At 46.5% G+C, this 20,376-nt stretch overlaps 3 protein-coding genes across 4 annotated transcripts; 1 reads left to right on the top strand and 2 right to left on the bottom strand.

Annotated features, from left to right (window-relative positions):
• Window positions 1-3,512: 3,512 nt before the first annotated feature.
• LOC147983129 (uncharacterized) lies at window positions 3,513-4,152 on the top strand. The gene is made up of 2 exons (XM_087539444.1): window positions 3,513-3,767; window positions 3,844-4,152. The coding sequence occupies exons 1-2, from the start codon at window positions 3,513-3,515 to the stop codon at window positions 4,150-4,152; spliced, it is 564 nt and encodes a 187-aa protein (XP_087395570.1).
• Window positions 4,153-6,117: 1,965 nt separating this feature from the next.
• LOC125506064 (serine/threonine-protein phosphatase 7 long form homolog) lies at window positions 6,118-9,709 on the bottom strand. The gene is made up of 8 exons (XM_048670941.2): window positions 8,814-9,709; window positions 8,677-8,735; window positions 8,133-8,565; window positions 7,777-8,038; window positions 7,494-7,699; window positions 7,098-7,410; window positions 6,911-7,009; window positions 6,118-6,827 (listed from the first exon to the last, which is right to left on the bottom strand). The coding sequence occupies exons 4-8, from the start codon at window positions 7,984-7,986 to the stop codon at window positions 6,663-6,665; spliced, it is 993 nt and encodes a 330-aa protein (XP_048526898.2). The 5' UTR covers window positions 7,987-8,038; window positions 8,133-8,565; window positions 8,677-8,735; window positions 8,814-9,709; the 3' UTR covers window positions 6,118-6,662.
• A 25-nt stretch (window positions 9,710-9,734) lies between these two features.
• On the bottom strand, window positions 9,735-13,874 carry LOC125506066 (wall-associated receptor kinase 5). Of its 2 annotated transcripts, XM_087542855.1 has the most exons (3): window positions 12,682-13,874; window positions 11,398-12,568; window positions 9,735-10,365 (listed from the first exon to the last, which is right to left on the bottom strand). In XM_087542855.1, exons 1-3 carry the CDS (start codon window positions 13,754-13,756, stop codon window positions 10,335-10,337), a joined length of 2,277 nt encoding a protein of 758 aa, XP_087398981.1. In that variant the 5' UTR covers window positions 13,757-13,874; the 3' UTR covers window positions 9,735-10,334. The 2 variants fall into 2 exon arrangements, with proteins under 2 accessions (XP_087398981.1, XP_048526899.2); XM_048670942.2 differs by lacking the exon at window positions 9,735-10,365 and having other exon boundaries at window positions 11,227-12,568.
• Window positions 13,875-20,376: the final 6,502 nt, after the last annotated feature.

Here is a 20,376-nt window from a genome sequence, read left to right as displayed (position 1 = left end):
TACTTGAATAAAAGTTTTTCAATGAAGGACCTTGGAGAAGCTGCTTATATATTAGGCATCAAGATCTATAGAGATAGATCAAGACGCCTCATAGGTCTTTCACAAAGCACATACCTTGATAAGATTTTGAAGAAGTTCAAAATGGATCAGTCCAAGAAAGGGTTCTTGCCTGTTTTGCAAGGTGTGAGATTGAGCTCGGCTCAATGCCCGACCACGGCAAAAGATAAATAAGAGATGAGTGTCATCCCCTATGCTTCAGCCATAGGATCTATTATGTATGCCATGCTGTGTACCAGACCTGATGTAAACCTTGCCGTAAGTTTGGTAGGAAGGTACCAAAGTAATCCCGGCAAGGAACACTGGACAGCGGTCAAGAATATCCTGAAGTACCTGAAAAGGACAAAGGACATGTTTCTCGTTTATGGAGGTGACGAAGAGCTCGTCGTAAAGGGTTACGTCGACGCTAGCTTCGACACAGATCTGGATGACTCTAAGTCACAAACCGGATACGTGTATATGTTGAATGGTGGAGCAGGGAGCTGGTGCAGCTGCAAGCAGAGCGTCGTGGCGGGATCTACATGTGAAGCGGAGTACATGGCAGCCTCGGAGTCAGCACATGAAGCAATATGGGTGAAGGAGTTCATCACCGACCTAGGAGTCATACCCAATGCGTCAGGGCCAATCAAACTCTTTTGTGACAACACTGGAGCTATTGCACTTGCCAAGGAGCCCAGGTTTCACAAGAAGACAAGGCACATCAAGCGTCGCTTCAACTCCATTCATAAAAATGTTCAAGATGGAGACATAGAGATTTGTAAAGTACATACGGACCTGAATGTAGCAGATCCGTTGACTAAACCTCTCCCTAGGGAAAAACATGATCAACACCAGAATTCCATGGGTGTTCGATTCATCACAATGTAACTAGATTATTAACTCTAGTGCAAGTGGGAGACTGTTGGAAATATGCCCTAGAGGCAATAATAAAAGCATTATTATTATATTTCTTTGTTCATGATAATTGTCTTTATTCATGCTATAACTGTATTATCCGGAAATCGTAATACATGTGTGAATACATAGACCATAATATGTCCCTAGTAAGCCTCTAGTTGACTAGCTCGTTGATCAACAGATAGTCATGGTTTCCTGGCTATGTACATTGGATGTCATTGATAACGGGATCACATCATTAGGAGAATGATGTGATGGACAAGACCCAATCCTAAGCATAGCACAAAGATCGTGTAGTTCGTTTGCTAGAGCTTTTCCAATGTCAAGTATCTTTTCCTTTGACCATGAGATCGTGTAACTCCCGGATACCGTAGGAGTGCTTTGGGTGTACCAAACGTCACAACGTAACTGGGTGACTATAAAGGTGCACTACAGGTATCTCCGAAAGTGTCTGTTGGGTTGACACGGATCAAGACTGGGATTTGTCACTCCGTATGACGGAGAGGTATCACTGGGCCCACTCGGTAATGCATCATCATAATGAGCTCAAAGTGACCAAGTGTCTGGTCACGGGATCATGCATTACGGTACGAGTAAAGTGACTTCCCGGTAACGAGATTGAACAAGGTATTGGGATACCGACGATCGAATCTCGGGCAAGTAACATACCGATTGACAAAGGGAATTGCATACGGGGTTGCTTAAATCCTCGACATCGTGGTTCATCCGATGAGATCATCATGGAGTATGTGGGAGCCAACATGGGTATCCAGATCCCGCTGTTGGTTATTGACCGGAGAGTCGTCTCGGTCATGTCTACATATCTCCCGAACCCGTAGGGTCTACACACTTAAGGTTCGGTGACGCTAGGGTTGTAGGGATATGTATATGCAGTGACCCGAATGTTGTTCGGAGTCCCGGATGAGATCCCGGACATCACGAGGAGTTCCGGAATGGTCCGGAGGTAAAGATTTATATATGGGAAGTCCTGTTTCGGGCATCGGGACAAGTTTCGGGGTTATCGGTATTGTACCGGGACCACCGAAAGGGTCCCAGGGGTCCACCGGGTGGGGCCACCTGTCCCGGGGGGCCACATGGGCTGTAGGGGGTGCGCCTTGGCCTACATGGGCCAAGGGCACCAGCCCCAAAGAGGCCCATGCGCCTAGGGTTACAAGGGGAAAGAGTCCTAGGAGGGGAAGGCGCCTCCTAGGTGCCTTGGGGGGGAGGGAAACCCCCCTTTGCCGCCGCCCCACCCTAGGAGATTGGATCTCCTAGGGCTGGCGCCCCCCCTTGGCCCTCCTATATATAGTGAGGGAAGGAGGGCTTTTCTCCCATGCCTTTGGTTGCCTCCTTCTCCCTCTCCAGTACTTCCTCCTCCTCCATAGTGCTTGGCGAAGCCCTGCCGGAGCACTGCAGCTCCATCAACACCACGCCGTCGTGCTGCTACTGGTGGCATCTCCCTCAACCTCTCCTCTCCCCTTGCTGGATCAAGAAGGAAGAGACGTGGCTGTTCCGTACGTGTGTTGAACGCGGAGGCATCGTCCGTTCGGTGCTAAGATTTTCGGTGATTTGGATCACGTCGTGTTCGACTACCTCATCCCCGTTCTTTGAACGCTTCCGCTCGCGATCTACAAGGTACGTAGATGCATCTAATCACTTGTTGCTAGATGAACTCATAGATAGATCTTGGTGAAACCGTAGGAAAATTTTTGTTTTCTGCAACGTTCCCCAACACATTGGCCATGCTCGCATTTGATAACGGCGGCGAAGGCGAGAAACATACATGTTTGTGATGGAAAAACCGTGCGGATGCAAGAGTTCCATGTGGAAGTTACTAGATTGACATGGGCGCCAAGATTTCACCCTTTCTTGGACCAATCACAGTGGCCTGAGTACCATGGCCCTCATATTAGGCCAGACCCTCTTCTGAAGGTGGAGACCAAGGGTAGAAAGATAACTAAGAGGTTTAGGGGTGATATGGATGACCTGGCCGAATACACTGGCATGAAACAATTTGATAGCGGTCATTTCATGGAGGCTCCTGACACTATCAACTGTGGGGTGTGCGGTGAAGGGGGACACAATGAGCGGACATGCAAGAATAAGAAAACCAAAAAAATAAAAACAATTCGTGGAGGTGGCACCGATGGTGAACGAGGTGGAAGAGGTGACAGTGGTGGTGGTCGAGGAAGCACAAGTGCTAGAGGTGGTGGTCGAGCAGGCACAAGTGCTAGAGGTGGTGGTCGAGCAAGCACAAGTGCTAGAGGTGGTGGTGGTCGAAGAGGAAGCACAAGTGCTAGAGGTGGTGGTGGTCGAAGAGGAAGCACAAATGCTAGAGCTGGTGGTGGTCGGAGAGGAAGCACAAGTGCTAGAGGTGGTGGTGGTCGGAGAGGAATGGTTGATAATGGACCGGCCTTCGGTTATTTGCTTAATCCAGATGGTTGATCTAATAATAATGGTATATTATTTGTTCATAAAATTCCTAGCATTTATTGATTTACTGTATTTACACATGTATCTCTTTGTGTCTTGTGATAACAATTGTTCTTTTTGTAGGCATGGCTTCATCCGGTTCCAGGACGAGGCCGGCGTGCGCGGACCAAGAGGACATGCCGAAGACGTGGATGGAGGCCACGTTGGACAAGGAGAAGGAGAAGGATGTGCCCACACCACCATGTTGGTGTGGTGATGTTTTCAAGCTGAAGGTGTCCACGGACCGCAAGAAGTCATGGACAGAAGGTATAAGGTTTTTCGTGTGTCCCAACTATGCACATGATCATCGAAGGCCAACTAACGCATATGACATACCACCGGTATGTTGGGTGTACATACAAAAAACCTCATCAAGTTTGAACTCATATTACTAACAAAAACATGACTTTTACGTAGTCGCCTCCTCCACTTTGCAAGTACTTCACTTGGATAGATCACGAGGTACCAAAAGATGTCCAAGAGGACCAACATCGAGATTACTTACGGAGGCAGCGCCTGTTCGAGGAGTCCTTTGCACGGGGATTGGAGCATGAGCGTCGTGAGAAGGAGAAGAACGAGCGCAAGAAGCGTGAGCAAGAGAGGGCACGCAAAGAGAAGGATGCTCGTCAAGAAGAGAGGGCAAGAAAACTTGCAAGGGCTCGCGATGCACGAGAGGAGGACGATGCACGTGACAAGAAGGGAAAGTGGCCCCGTACTACTCAGTAGACAAATGGAAAGGCACCGGCATCGATGATGGAATATCGAGACTTTGTTTAATGTATGAACTTGTCATTCGAGACCGTGTGTGGTCATGAACTACTTATGTCATTTGAGACATCATGTGTGAACTTGTTATACGAGATCTATTTAAAATTATGTGCAAACTATGCTTTGTTGATATTTTTGTTTGATTTCCAATGTTTAAAAGTGTGTGCAACCTATTTGAAATTGTGTGCAAACTATCCAGAGAGCATTTTGCCCATCCGAAAAGCGACAAGAACATGACCAGAGAGCATTTTGCCTATCCACAGAGCCAGACGCCAGGAACTCTGGCGTCTGGCTCCATATCCAGACCAGACAAGACTAGACGCCAAGGTCCCTGACGTCTGGCTCGTTTTGGTCACGCAGGAGACCAGACAGTTGTTTGATCATCCAGAAAGCCAGACGCCAAGGACCAGACGCCAAGGTTCCTGGCATCTGGGTCCATATCCAGACCAGACGCCAGGGTGCCTGGCGTCTGGCTTGTTTTGGTCGCGCAGGAGACCAGACACCTGTCTGATCATCCAGAGATCCAGACGCCAGGCACCCTGGCGTCTGGGTCCATATCCAGACCATACGCCAAGGTCCCTGGCATCTGGCTCGTTTTGGTCGCGCAGGAGACCAGAGACTTGTCTGATCTGTCTGATGCCCGATCCAGAGAGCCATACGCCATGCACCCTGGCGTCTGGGTCTCCAAACCCAGACGCCAAAGTCCCTGGCGTCTGGCTCCCTATCCAGAGAGCAAGTTTCGAGTGGATAAGATTCTTTGGGCCCACCTCTAGCCCTCTCATCCATTCATCTCCACCTCTACCCCTCTCATTCCTTTCATCTCCACTCACTCTCACCTCTAGCCCTCTCATCCACTCACTCTCATCCAGTACCCTAACCCCCCCTCAAATCTCTCACGAATCGGTCCGGTTTCACCGTTGGATCTTCAGTATTTCGAAACTAGAAGGTAAATCAACTCCACCCCATCTTTTGGTTGGTTTAATGCATCATAGTTTTGTGTAAACCCTAGTTTATTTTCCTCATGGTTTAATGTATCATAGGTTAGGTACTAAGAGATTTGTGTGTTGTAGATGGCTAAGGGTACTCAGTGGGTGCTTAGCCCTGTTGTTCATGTCCTAGGCTTGTCTCCATGTCTTGTGCAAGTTAGTGAAGTGGACCTCACTTTTGATTGGTTGAAGACTAAATTCATGTTGAAGAAAGGGTTGAAGGAAGAGGATTTTGTGTACTATGTCAGCAGGAAGCAGTCAGATGGCCCCGGCCAAAGAAAATTGGTTGACATAACTGATGATGACAAGATTCAAGAAATGCTGCAAGAATGGGGATGGAAAAGGGTTGTTGACTTGCATTTCTACAGGAAACCGAGTTATATGTGATGTTCATGTCGTTTCAATTATCGTGGACCATCGTGGTTATGAACTACTTATGTCATTCGAGACTTTGTATGTGATGAACTTCTCATTCGAGACTATTTGTGTAATTTGAGATTATGTGATAACTATGTTTGTCAGTTGCTATTATGTGAACACTAATGTTTGTCATTTGCTATTATGTCATACTATAGGTGTTTGATAAAACAAAATATCTATGTGAACACTAATGATTGTCATTCGATACTACAGGTGTTTGATAGAAAAAACTACTACACCAGGGCCAGACGCCATGGACCCTGGCGTCTGGCTGCCCTGTTTCTGCTGTCCCATGCCTCTGCTTTTGCTTCCAGTCGACCACCAGACGCCAGGGACCTTGGCGTCTGGTCCCCTGACTTCAAACCAGACGCCAGGGATCGTGGCGTCTGGTCCCCTGACTTCATACCAGATGCCAAGGACCCTGGCGTCTGGGACCCTGTACATTATTTTGTACTTATTTCACACAAGAAGATATCACATAATATAATAATATGACAGGTTCATAAAACACAGAAGATAGCACATTTCACAGAACTTTCACCACGACAAATTCTTGCATACAAACGACAACAAGTTCACAGATTTTTCATCACGACAAATTCATGCATACATAAGACACCAAGTGCATACATAAGACACCAAATTCAAGACAACCTTAAAAGTTTTTACCACAACACCAAGTTCATGCATACAAACGCCACCTAGTTCATACACTTCCAAACAAGAAGCTCACTTCCTCCTTCCTCTCTTCACGAGTGCTGCAAGTGTAGGCTCCTCCTCTTCGTTGTATGCCTCCTCCTCCGCCTCAATGTTGGCCTTATATCTTTGCATTCCTATTGGGATAAGCTGACGAGGATACTCCGGACTATGGAATTGTGTGTTCCATGTCTTCTTTCTACCTTTCTTGCCTGGTGTCTTAGCTATGGCTTTGCCTTTCCTAGAGCGAGCATTGCCTTGTGTCGGTTGTGTAACCTGTGATGGTTGTGGAGCATCAACATCATACTCATGATCCTCTTGATGTGTTGCATCATACTCCTGCTCCTCATCTTGTGTTGGCTCCTCTTAATGTGATGGCTCCTCTTCATGGACCTCCTCCATGTCCTCATCGTTTTGGATATAACGTCGTCTATTAGCTCTGGCGCGGGTACCAGGTGCATACACGTCACTGGACTGAGCACCATGGCAAGAAAGCATTGCTGCCATCTTATGGAACCGCTTCTTGAACTTCTGCAACAACACAAAATATGCTATGATATGAAATACAAATAAATAATCCGCGAAAAGAAACTTTTATAATATATTGGTCACACCTCCATTGTGCTCCTAAGAGTCCTCTTAGATAATACACCACCAGGTGGATGACTCAGTGCAACATTGGCATCGTTGACGCACAGAAGCAACGATCTGCCCTGCAATTCATGAACACACCAAACTTATGTATTTGAAAGAAGACAACATGATGCATGCAAGTTTGTTAGAATATGTCAAACAGACTACCATTTCGTCATGCATCGGTGCATAGTCAACGTGAGCCCCTCTGGTGTCTCTCACAACCGTGTCGAAGGTATGATAACCTTCTGCAGTCTCCGGGTCTTCAGACACCAACTCCGACCACTCCTCGTGAGTCCAACCAGGCTTTAGCTTTAACCGGTAACGATCCGCATACCACACTTGATACTTCTGATATGCTGACTGATTGTGAGGTCTATTCTCTGATTGCACTAACGTGTCTCTTTGATTCCAAATTTCTATCCACGCACGGTGTTTGTTTGCCCAATCCGATATATCCTGATTGTTCCTTCGATCGAACCTACAAATGATGCACGAGACAAAGCATTAGCAAACATAGACTTATTCAATGCTCTACTACATACACAAGGCATGCTTGCTCACCGATGCAGAGATAGCATTTCCTCGTTGCTCTCCTCAACTGGAATACCTTGTCTTCTTCCAAATTGTCTTGTCACACGGTCTACAAAGTGCCACTCGACTGCGAAGAAGCATATCATTGGGCACCTCGCCCGCCAAAGATGGCTATCACGCGTGCACATCTCATTAAGATCATAGTCCCGATCTTCCATATAAGGCAACCAATGTACCTGCAAAACAAAGAGATACATTGTTAGATACAAGTTTCATTCTTGACTAAATTTGGTCTCATCGAACTTCTCTATACCTGCTCAACAGTCAAGGTGTCCAGCTCGTTCATATAGCACTTGTATCGCACACGCGAGCTTCCTGTGTACACTGTCACTTGTTCCCAATAGTAAGCAAGCGTAAGGTGCCGATATGGATCATCATCATGCAGCCCGCCTGGATTACCCCGTGGGTTTGCCATGTTGGGGTCCTTGATATCGGGCCGTCCAACCGGGATCCGCTCCCACATCCACACGGATAGGCTCCAAACAAACCCAGCCAATGAGGATGTATCTCCCTTCCTGCGACACGCCAAGTCAAGCAGCAATCAAACAAACATGTTAGATATGGAGGCGCATGACAAATGCAAGTTAAATGGTTGCAAATATCTCTTACCTGACGATACAAATATGCTAGTGCGGCCGAACCCCAACTATATTGGGTATCCCAGTTATTGAGTAGCTCCAGGAACATCCAGAGGGCCGAGTTCCCGGTTGCATCTGAGAAGACTACCTTGGTTAGCACATACCAAAGATAGGCCCGCGTGTACTGCTGCACAACCACGTCATTAGCACCCTGAGGGCACGGATTGGTGTTTCCTCTAACCGCTTTTAGCCAAGAATGCCTCACTCTCGCGGTATCGGCCTTGCCTTCCTCAGGGGCGTCGGGCTGAACACCAATTAAAATGCCAGTCCGTTCTCGCCAATTAACGGCAGTGACACGACCGGTAACAGCTTATCCGTTGATAGGAAGGCCGCTTATCATAGCCATGTCCTCAAGGGTCATCGTCATCTCCCCAAATGGAAGGTGGAACGAGTGAGTCTCCGGCCTGCAACGATCCACAAGTGCGGTCAGCGCCGCGTGGTTCACCGGCGGAGCGCGTCGCTTAAACTGCAACACGAATGGGAGAAGACCCAATCTCCGAATGTAAGGCTCGTACCGTGGGTCGTAAGTAAAGTCATCAGCCGAATGTCCCCTCATGCGCATAGCAACTACAAGCTGCAAATAAAGTGATGTTTTAATCAATACAAGAACACAAATGAGAAACAACAAAAAATTATAAGTCTTGCTTCTTACATGTCCGTTCTCAATGGCACGAGCACGATGCTCCTTATCCCACTCATCGATTAATCTTCCATACCAAGGTCCATCATCATCCGCCATCCTACCAAACAAATCACAACATGAACTACAATTATAAACGATAGAATTTGCTTCTCCAAGTTATGCAAAATTTCTTCATATGCAATCTATATATGCAAAATTTCTTCAAATTTGCTTCTCTTAAATAATATAACACATAATCATCAAATTTCATCATCTCTTTTGCAAAAAATATTATGCCATCTATATATTCAACTATATTGTCATACCACTTCACACATATAATATTTTTTCTAAATATATTTGCTTGCCCAATATATTCTTCTCAGATTCAAACAAATATTATGACATCTATATATTCAACATATAGCTAATTTACTAGCACATGCATACATCATCTATAATTCAAAAAAAATTCACAAACTAAGTCTACTGGTGGACAAATACAAACATCTACCAACTACACTATCTACATAATCATCTACCAACTACAAACATATTCCTAGAACAAAGAATATATCTACTCATGTGACATCCCCTATTGTGAAATAGTGCATCCACAAAGAGAGGGGAAAACCAAAACAAATTGGAGGGAAAGGGGGAGAATACCTCAAGGATGCTTGGGGGCCTCAGATCCACAAATTTGGGTGGAGGATGGAGTAGATCAAGGGGGGCTTTGGTGTGAGGGAGAAGAGGGGCGAGAGAGAAAGAACTCTCTGTTCTTGCTTCGGTCGGCGCCAGGGAGAGGTTGGGGATGAGTGGGATGGGCCCGTGGGGTTATCCACTTACCAGGGCCAGACGCCAGGGTCCTTGGCGTCTGGCCCCTTTATCACGTCAGCAGCTCAACGGGCAGGTGGGCAGTGCGGGCTAGGGTCCAGACGCCAGGGTTCCTAGCGTCTGGTTCGCAACCCAGACGCCAGGGATGTTGGCGTCACCCAAAGAGGTCAAAATCGATTTTTTTTAAATGTGGTTAAATAGGAATTTTGTTAACCTTTTAGGTCAGAACAGTAATTTTGTCCCGCAAGGGACGGCTGCTACGCACCTACTTCCCTCTGCCGTAGTTTCTGTGTACGTCAGAGGATCCTGTTCCCTCGCAGCCATGGGCGGTGGACGGTGGTGGACGTATCTGCGGGGAGGTCTTCCCCAGGCGCGTAGGGCTGCTTATCGTGGACGGGGTGGGCTGCGGGGCCTGTTGAGTGTTGTTCGTCAACTCGTTCCATGAAACCCACCCGACGGTGAGGTACCTTGCTCGTGCCCGCAACCTGTTTGCTGTTTTGCTCAAGAGACAGGTCGACCAAAACCCAGCTGGAGTGATGTAATCAGGAAGAAGGATTACCTGGCGTCAAACATGGCGTGTGAAATCCATCAGCCCAACAGTGCCGCCGTTCTACCTGGACGACGATCGATTGGTTTGACCTCTTTGAGAATTGAGAGCACAGCGCCGTGCGTGGCATGGCTGGATAACCTACTCCATTGCTCACTCGTCTATGCGTCCTATGGAACTGTCGCTGACCTTGACCCGAGTCTGTTAGAGGAGATAGGCAATGTGATCTCTGCTATTATAAGAAGTTCCTCTGGTATGTTAGATCCGTTGACGAATACAAGTTGTCAGAGCAACCCCGTGAAGTGTAAGGATATATATCTTGAATAACGCTTGCAAAGATAGTTTAGGGTCATGTACTCAGCTAAATCTTCTATGCCGTTGCTTACTATCTCTTAATTAAATCTTATTCTGTGGAACTCAAAAGTGTAAAACAGATGTGAATCCTGCATAATGTGTAGTGAACATGGAGTGATCTGTTCCGAATAACTAAGTAGCGAGTAGAAAATAATATTTCACTTCTGAACTCATCGACAGGTTGTTTTCTTAACTCCCTGAGAATGGAACTATGCAATAGAAGCAATTACTACTGGCTTACCACTGTTGATAATTCCTTGGTAGATAATTAACCAACTACAACAATGCACATTGGTGTGGTGGCAAAGGCAAATTGGTGTGCGGGTGCATCGTGCTAAAGGTGTAGTGACAAAGGAAGAGGTACGTAGAAAGGTGCATAAGAGAAGTATTAGATGGTGAACTTAAGTCCAAGTATGCTTCAAATTGTTGTTGAAACATTCCTAATGCGATAGAAATGTGTTATATTTTAAATTGGTGTCATCTCTAAACTGTAATTTTATACTTTTATTACTGGGGAGAATGCCTACTGTTGTTGTGTTAATAGAAATTATAATTTACAGGTATATTATCTTTGAGGGTAAACATTTATGAATGTATTATTCCATCCTTCTCTTTTTTTTAAACGTGCATTTCTGTTGTACTAATGCAAGTTCTCTTGTTTGTCAGTTCAGTAAGACAAGAAATGAGATTAAGACAGACATGCAAAACTACGCAACTCCGAAAGGTATGGACACATATGTTAAGTCTCGTTGTTTCCTTCAGAAATATTACATAGACCACACAAACCATTATATCCCTGTTTATATCCAGTTACAGAAGGAATCATTAATTGTCAAATTAAACTGATCTCACAAGAAATATATTGACTACCGAGGGTACCTTGATGACAACAAATACTCTGCTTCATAGCTATACTGCCGGCTTGTTTCCTCCATGTTCGTACCCTCAATCATTGGATACTTCAGCACATCCTTGACATGCATTAGAACACTATCATGCGAGGCCCCAAGGTTCTCAAGTGCCATCTCCACTTGCCTCATGGTTGGCCGGTGGTCTACGTGAATCCTCACACATGCCACTGCCAACACAGCTACTTCTTCAACCTCCTTTCCCCCTTCTTTCACGACCTGAGGATCTAGCACGCGAACCAGCTTGCCCGCTGCTAGCGAAGCGGTGAAATATCTGACAAGGGTTTCCTCCTTGGATGAACGATATGAGCATGGTTTCTTCCTAGTGAGAAGCTCCATGAGGAGGACGCCGAAGCTGTAAACGTCGCTCTTGTCGGTGAGCTGTCCCGAGTAGAAGTACAATGGGTCCAGGTACCCAAATGTCCCTTGGATAACGGTTGCGGTCTCTGCTTGATCGACTTGAATGCACCTCGAAGCTCCAAAGTCTGACACCTTTGCTACGAGACTGCCATCTAATAGAATGTTTTGGGACTTGATATCCCTGTGGACTATAGGAAAGGACACCGCCGAGTGAAGGTAGCCGAGAGCTCTTGCAGTTTCAGTTGCGATCCTTAGCCGATGTTGCCATGTTAGGGATGGCGCTGGTTCCTGGACATGGAGATGATGGTAGAGGGTCCCATTGGAAATGAACTCATACACCAGCAGCGGCACCTCCGTCTCAAGGCAGCACCCAAAGAGCTTCACCACGTTTCGGTGGTTGATCTGCGAGAGGATGGCCACCTCATTTATGAACTCGTCAATCTCCCTCTGAATCGCGACCTTGGACTTCTTGATGGCCACGACGTGCAGGTCTGACATGATGCCTTTGTAAACCGTGCCGTGCCCTCCTCCATCGATCTCGCGAGCTTTGTCGAAACTGTTTGTGGCCTTTTGTAGTTCCACCAAGGGGACGATCATCCTCTCGGCAATGTCCGCCTTCTGAGACACCAATTGTTGCAATAGATGCCCTCGATTTTGCCTGAAGAATCTCTTCTTGAGCAGTTTTGCCCTCTGTTGCTTCATCTTTCGGGACACCAAAATAGCACCAAGTACCATGAGTAGAAGGCTGGCTCCACTGCCAACTCCTATGCCGACACTTAAACCTGAAGAATGTGCACAGAAAATGTGACTTTGTTATGAAGGAACAGTCTCTGACATCTAAAACAGAGCATGAACTGTGCTCCAATCTGCATGTTTTATTGGTTTTGGTGCTCACCTAGAGAAGATTTTATGCAGCCATTTCTTATGAGCGGGTCACCTTGGGCGCCACGCGGGCACCGGCATAGGTGTCCTCCCGCCGTGTTGGTGCACTCGCCGAAGCACATGCCCGGCAGGGTGCACTCATCGATGTCTTGGCATCCGCCGGCAAGGTATGGGTTGCCTTGGTACCCGTCCAGGCACCGGCACACGTAGCCGCTGCGGTACATGCCGGAGACGTTATGGCAGGAAGCATGGCTGCTCTGGCACGCGCTCCTTGGTGCGTCCACAGGGCAGCCCGACGTCGCCACCCCTGGCAGCACCACCGGCTTGGAATCCACCGCAAAGTCGAGGACGACGGGCACGGCCGGCCGGCGGGAGGGCGAGTACCCGGTTGAGTCGTTGAGGAGCGTGGTGGAGGCGCCTTCGAACCACCCTCTCTCGGCGATGCGCACCGCGATGGGCAGCCTGTCGGCGTACTCGTTGCTCGCATCCAGCGACCTCATCTCCACGTCGTAAGAAGGGCGGCCTATGGGGATGGGCGTCTCGCAGCAGCCGATGCCAGAGCAGGCGGCGCCGCCGTAGCCAGCGGAGCTGGTCACGACGCCCGTCCACTTGTCGTTGATGGAGCAGAAGGAGGAGCAGCAGCCTACGACCCCGCCGTCCCCGACCAGCGTGGCCTGCACGTTGCACCCCGTCACGACGAAGTGGTTGCGCATTTCCCAGAGCACGTAAGGGCCGCCGGCGCCGAGGCCGCCCCACGTGCCGGTGCCGTCGAGCCCCCCGGAGAAGGTGAGCTTGACCTGGCCCGCGCTGTCCAAGATTTTCACCGTGGAGTTGGCCAGAGAGATCTCTACGACTTGAAGGTCGCTGCCGACGAGCAGCCGTGGCTCTCTGCCGCGCGTCCGGTCGCAGGTGAGGTTGAATCCCGGCCGGTGGCATCCGTTCCCGATGCCGAACGGGTACGGCACTTTGACGCCGCCGCAGCTGGTCGGGCAGCGCGGCCGCGGCCTTGCACCTGGGGTAACCTGAGCCACCGCCGTTGAGAGGCAGAGCAGCAGCAACAACACCGTTAACGCGGCTGCCGGAATCATCGTCGGATAGTAAAATGATACCAGCCGGTTGTTCGATGATTGTCTCTCCAATCCATTACTATAAAACTTTCTACAAGTTGGGCAGGTTGCAATAGAGCAGCCGCAACCTACCGTGACAGTGAGTGCTCGCTCGCTTGACCGAACACGGAACACGCGTGCATGCATATGCGAGTTGACTGACCTGGTCTGCCTACACAGGAGTATTCTTTTTACCTTTGTGTCCACATTCTCGCATTATCTTTTTGATCTCGTGAATTTTCTATGTGATTGCGCAAATAACGCAATAGTTTGGGTGAGAGCAAAGCATAACCAAATGATTGTTTAAGCCACGTAAGGGATTTTTTTTATTGAATTCGTGTAAAGGATTTTTGATTGTATGGCCTTGTGATGAATTTACACATGTTCAAGTGAGAACCGGTTCAGCTAAACCAGCTCAACTAATAAACCAGTCGGGTGAAGACGAGATACTGAAGCTTCAAGTCCCTAATGAAGGTGAGCGACAGTACATGATTAACACAAGGTTTTTGCTGCTGTTTCATCAGGTCCGGTGGTTGAAGCAAAAAAAAAAATTTGTTCTAGGGTGCAAGAAGCAAGATTTGCAGAAGGCTGAGGGTGAGTCTGGTGACGGAAGCAAGAAAATGCATTGTTGTTTCTCTCTCCTTATCCCAGTAGATGGTGTGAAGAATGGGCACCAGTTATCTTCATTTTCCATATGTAAACAAGACATTTACGATGGCTACATACTTAGGAACATGTAGGCAAAAATTCCTACACACGCAGAAAATAACTTATTGACCTCTTCGCTTTACTAATGCCTCCTCCTTTGACTTTCACACTGTGAGTGCCTCCCTCTCATGATTTTCAGCCATATCTTGACGTCTAAACCCGTACTTCTAACCATGTACAATTCCTTCCTAGGTGTAGCGTCTCTCAATTATTGGCACTCTTGGTTTACGGCTGCATCCTGAAGAGAGAAAAGGGCCACACAAATTGTAATGCAATGTGTGGTTGTGTTGGTAGTGGAACAATACTCATTTATGCTTTGTAACACTAGTAGAAAACATGACTTTGGTTCGGGCCTGGCCAGTCCATTAGTCCCGTTCAGTCACGAACTGGGAACCATGGGGGCATACGTCCCGGTTCGTGAGCCCAGGGGTCCGGCCGGGGCCTCGTGGGCATTGGCCCCGGTTCGTCTGGACCCATTTGTCCCGGTTCCTGGTCAGGGTGGACACGGTCCGGGCCGGTCCGGTCTCGGTCCGAGCCGGTGTTTGGACCGGACGCCACCGGTCCGGACCGGACCGGACCGAGCAGTGTCTCGGGCCTATTTGCAGGGACCGGACCGGCAATGGCGGGCCACGAGCCGGACCGAGAGGTCCGTCAGGACCGGCCAAGACATGGGCAGAGCGCGCTCTGGAGCTCCGGCGAGAGTTGTTCATCGGGGACGCATTGCTAGAGGAAGCGCAGCTCGTTGAAAAGATGTCTGGGAGCTTCAGAAGAACCAGGGGGAGCTACATGAGGAAGAAGAACACCGGAGGGGCTCACCGGCGACGAATCTGGCACGACGGCCGGTGAACGGAGATAAAAAGGACGACGGCCGATGCGGCGATGTAGGACCTCCCTGGTCGATTTCGTTGGTGGGGACGACGGACCCGAGTGTGGCGCGTCTAATGGACATAGTTTCTGGGGCCATCGAGTCCAGTGGCCGCGCGGACGACGGCCTCGTAGTGGCAGACGTAGACGACAGTGGTTTCTTGCGCCCCCGCCACGCCTGAGCCGCCACGCCCTCGCCACGCACCTGCCACGCCCCCGCCACGCCCCCACCACGCCCCTGGCAGGCCGTCGGCACGCCCCCGCCACGCCCCAGCCACGCTCCAGCCATGTCGCCGACTACCGTCTTCGGTCCGCTCGGTTGGCTCGGTGAAAGACCGGACTGAACCGAGGTTTTCTCGGGCCTGTTTGTAGGGACCGGACCGGCCATTTAAACTAGCGGGCCAGGCCCGAGCCGGCCCGAGCCGAGCGGGCCACGAGCCGGACCGCCGGACCGGACCGTGTCGTCCACCCTGAGTTCCTGGCACGAACCGGGACCAATGGGCCTCGCTCCTGGTCCACATACATTGGTCCCGGTTCATGGCTCGAACCGGGGCAGAAGGGGGAGCTTTAGACCCGGTTCCAGCGACGAACCGGGACAAATGAGTTGCCTATATATACCCCATAGCCGTAGCAGAGCACTCCACAGTGCTTTGTTTTTTCTGGCCCGCAAGGGAAGGGCATTTGGGTGCTCTAGCTCACCTCCTATGCAAATGAGATGTTCAATGAAATGTCCGAGCCACACTAGTTAAGCTTTCTCCTCTCGAAGCTCGACCTCCAAGCTCCATTTTCCCCCAGATTTGCATAGGTTTAGCGGTCCATCACGTCCCGTCCCTGTCTTCACCGCCGTCGATCGCCCGCGCCGATCTCGTCGCCGGCACCAACATGGTGAGCCTCTTGTTATTATCTTCTTTCTGAAAGAAAGAATTCTTACTTTAGATAGATACTTGTCAAATTTTCTTACTTTTATTATTGCTTGTTATTATATAGTGCGATTGTTTTGGTATCCGCCCCCGTCGGCCCTCGTCCTGTCTATGATTCGGATGTCGTATATATTATCTTTTTATAACTATTTGGTTCATTTATTGTTTATGAAAATTATGCCGACCAATGTGACATAGATTTTATTTATGTACGAGGTAGTTGAACCAGAAATTCCAACCGACCCTATTGTCGAGAGGTTAAATTTAGTTGAAGAAGAAAACAATTAATTGAAGGAAAAAATAAAAAAATTGAGGAGGAGAAGATGATATTGGAGTTGCATGTTGCGGATGTCGTCGATGATCACAAGATCAAGATGGATGCAATGCGGTTGAAGATTAGAAAATATGCTATTCATACCGAGGCTTGGTATCATTATGCCGTTGGATCAATTGTTACCTTGGTTGTGATTATGATCGCATTTGTTGTTGCATTGAAAGGTTTTACATAGTTTCAATGTATGGTTTAACTAGATGTTCTGGAGAGCTATATGTTGTTTAATGAGAATTATGTATGTACTTTGTTTTTAATGTGATGGTGAACTTCTATTATTTTGGTCATTTATCTATCCATGTGAATCTGTAATGGTTTTTGACACACATAATTATATATAATGCACGCAGTGCATTCAGTTTTTGCTGTAACCATCTCAACTTTTTAGCACATGCTATGTGGGTAAAATGATGATACCATGCCCACTTTCAACCTTTTCAGAGTTCGTCTGTAGTGGTTTTCAATTTTAGGGTCATTTAGCTAAAAAATCAGTAAATGCATAAAAAATAACAAATGAAGTCAGAAAGGGTTGAAAACTGATGATGTGACTTTGAATGGTGCATTTTGAACACACAAAAAGTCTGGAGTTCAAATAAGTTAAAAAAATGAAATCCCTTTGTAACATATGAGTTTTCGTCTGAAACCCTGATACTTCAAAAGAGATTGTCCATTTTGTACACGAAGTGCATCCAGTTTTTCCCGTAACCCTCTCAAATATTTAGCACATGTTATGTGGGTGAAATGATGATACCATGCCAACTTTCAACCTTTTCAGAGTTCATTTGTAGTGCTTTTTAATTTCAGGGTCATTTAGCTAAAAAATAAGTAAATGCATGAAAAATAACAAATGAAGTCAGAAAGGGTTGAAAATTGATGATGTGGTTTTGAATGGTGCATTTTGAACACAAAAAAATTCTAGAGTTCAAATAATTTCAAGAAAATGAAATCCCTTTGTAACAGATGAGTTTCCGTATGAAACCCTGATACTTTGAAAGAAATTGTCCGTTTTGTACATGAAGTGCATCTAGTTTTTGCCGTAACCCTCTCAACTTTTATGCACATGCTATGTGGGTGAAATGATGATACCATGCCAACTTTCAACCTTTTGAGAGTTCATTTGCAATGCTTTTGAATTTCAGGGTCTTATAGCTGAAAAAAAATTAGTAAATGCAAGAAAAATAATAAATGAAGTCAGAAAGGGTTGAAAATTGATGATGTGGCTTTGAATGGTGCATTTTGAACACACAAAAAGTCTGGAGTTCAAATAAGTTCAAAAAATGAAATCCCTTTGTAACAGATGAGTTTTTGTCCGAAACCCTGATACTTCGAAAGAGATTGTCCATTTTGTGCACGAAGTGCATCTTGTTTTTGCCGTAACCCTCTCAACTTTTATGCACATGCTATGTGGGTGAAAGGATGATACCATGCCAACTTTTAACCTTTTCAGAGTTCATTTGAAATGCTTTTGAATTTCAGGTTCATTTAGCGCAAAAAAATTAGTAAATGCATGAAAATAACAAATGAAGTCACAAAGGGTTGAAAATTGATGATGTGGCTTTGAATGGTGCATTTTGAACACACAAAAAGTCTGGAGTTCAAATAAGTTCAAAAAAATAAAATCCCTTTGTAACGGATGAGTTTTTGTCCGAAACCCTGATACTTCGAAAGAGATTGCCCGTTTTGTATATGAAGTGCATCTAGTTTTTGCCGTAACCCTCTCAACTTTTTTGCACATGCTATGTGGGTGAAATGATGATACCATGCCAACTTTCAACCTTTTCAGAGTTCATTTGTTGTGTTTTTCAATTTCAGGGTCATTTAGTGCAAAAAGAATGAACTAATAGCAAAAATCATGAACTTAAAATAAGCAATAAAAATATTATGTTATGATCAACTAAAACAAAATGATAATATTCTTCAATAGCAAAAACAATCAACTAAAAAGTTTTTATAAAACTCTAATAGCAAAAGGAATCAACTAAAAAGCTTTTATAAACGTCTTGTATTTTTTAAACTAAAATTATATAAAATTTATGCAACTAAAATTATCAAAGTATTTTCTGTTGAAAACATTAATGGCACAAAGAAGTTTCATAAAGAAATTTTTTTGTTAACAACTTTAATAGAAAACTAAAATAACAAAATCTGTTCTTGATTAAAACAAAGATTTAAAATAACCTAAAAAATACCAAATTTAATATAATGATAAAACACAATAATATTAAATAGCTGGAAAAAGAATCACTCAAAGATCTATTTTTTAGTAAAGTTATTCACAAACTAGTAATTCCCACTAATTTAAAAGAATTCAAATTTGAAAATTAATGGCACTAACAGAAAGTCTATAATTTTTGTGACCTAACAGCAAAAAGAATTAAAGAAATAAAGCAAAAAACAAACAAAAAAAATAATGCAAAAAAAACAAAAAACAAGGAAAAAATGCCACCTACTGGGCCACCACAGCCTGAATACGACTGGAAACTCCGTTGGGTCAGGATTCAGGCCCGTAGCAGGCCCAGCAGGCCCATAGGCATAGAGACAAGATTAGGCCAGAAGGCCTGTAATAGTGAGGAGTTCGAATGGGATGGCACATCAGCGCTTATAAACAGGTGCCGAAGCTCCTCAACTAGCGAGGTGGGACTAAACTTTCCACCGCACTGCGCCAGTACAAGGCTTTTGGTCCCGGTTGGTGGCACCAACCAGGACTAAAGGTGTGCATTGGTACCGGTTCGTGGCACCAACCGAGAACAATGCCCTCCTTAATTAGTCTCAGTTGGTGCCACCAACCGGGACCAAAGGCCTCTTTTCAACAGCCCAAAGGGCGGGAAGCAGAGGCCTTTGGTCCCGGTTGGTGGCACCAATCGGGACTAAAGGGGGCATTGATCCCGGTTGGTGCCACGAACCGAGACCAATGATTCGTGTATATAAGCAAGACTTGTGAAAATTTTCACTTCTCATCTCGCAGTTGGCGCCCCGACGACGCTGACGACATCGACGCCGCGAGGCTGCTGCCCCCGACCGCCGTCTCTGTCGTCCCTGCCCTGGCCTCGCCGCACCCTGCCCTGACCTCGACGTGCCCTGCCCCGACCTCGCCGTTGCCGAACCCTGCCCCAACCTCGCTGTCGCGCACGCCGAGCGCCCTGCCTCGACCTCGCCGCCGCTCGCCTGCACTATGAGCCTCACTGCGCCGTTCCCCCTCCTCTCCCTCTTCCCCCCTCGCGCCCCAACGCCGCCGCCCGCCCCCTCGCCGACGATGAAGGCCCTGTTCACATATATAGATTCTTTTGTTCATATTGTAGTAGTAGATGATGATGATGATGATGTATGTATGTTCATATGCAAAAGTTAGGATTTTTTTCTGTTCATAGAATTTTTTTGGTGATATTATTGTAGAATATGCAAATGTTTGCATGTTCATATGCAAAGGATATGTCATTTTTTATAGAATTTTTATGATTTTTTTCTGTTGTAATTTTGTTCATAGAATATTTGTTGTTTTTTCCGTTGTAATTTTGTTCATAAAGTTTTAGGATGAAAAAAATAAGAAGAAGGAGAAAAAATGGGAGGAGGAGAAGTTTCGTTTAGTTTTATGATTATTTTAGTTTATGTTTAGTTTAGGAAGAAGGAAAAGAAAAAGGAGAAGAAGAGGAGAGGAAGAAGAGGAGAAATAAATAAGAAGAGGAAAAAAGGAAAACAAGAGGAGAAGAAGAAAAAATGGAATTCTATTTTTTCTTCTTCTCCTCTTTTTTTTCTTTTCTTTTTTCTTCTTCTTCCTTTCT

This window comes from Triticum urartu, chromosome 2A (assembly GCF_056163025.1).
Source record: "Triticum urartu cultivar PI428250 chromosome 2A, HENAU_Tu73, whole genome shotgun sequence".
Classification (NCBI taxonomy): domain Eukaryota; kingdom Viridiplantae; phylum Streptophyta; class Magnoliopsida; order Poales; family Poaceae; genus Triticum; species Triticum urartu.
The sequence above is the reverse complement of the archived record's forward strand: the minus strand, read 5'-3'. Positions and strand labels throughout refer to the sequence as shown.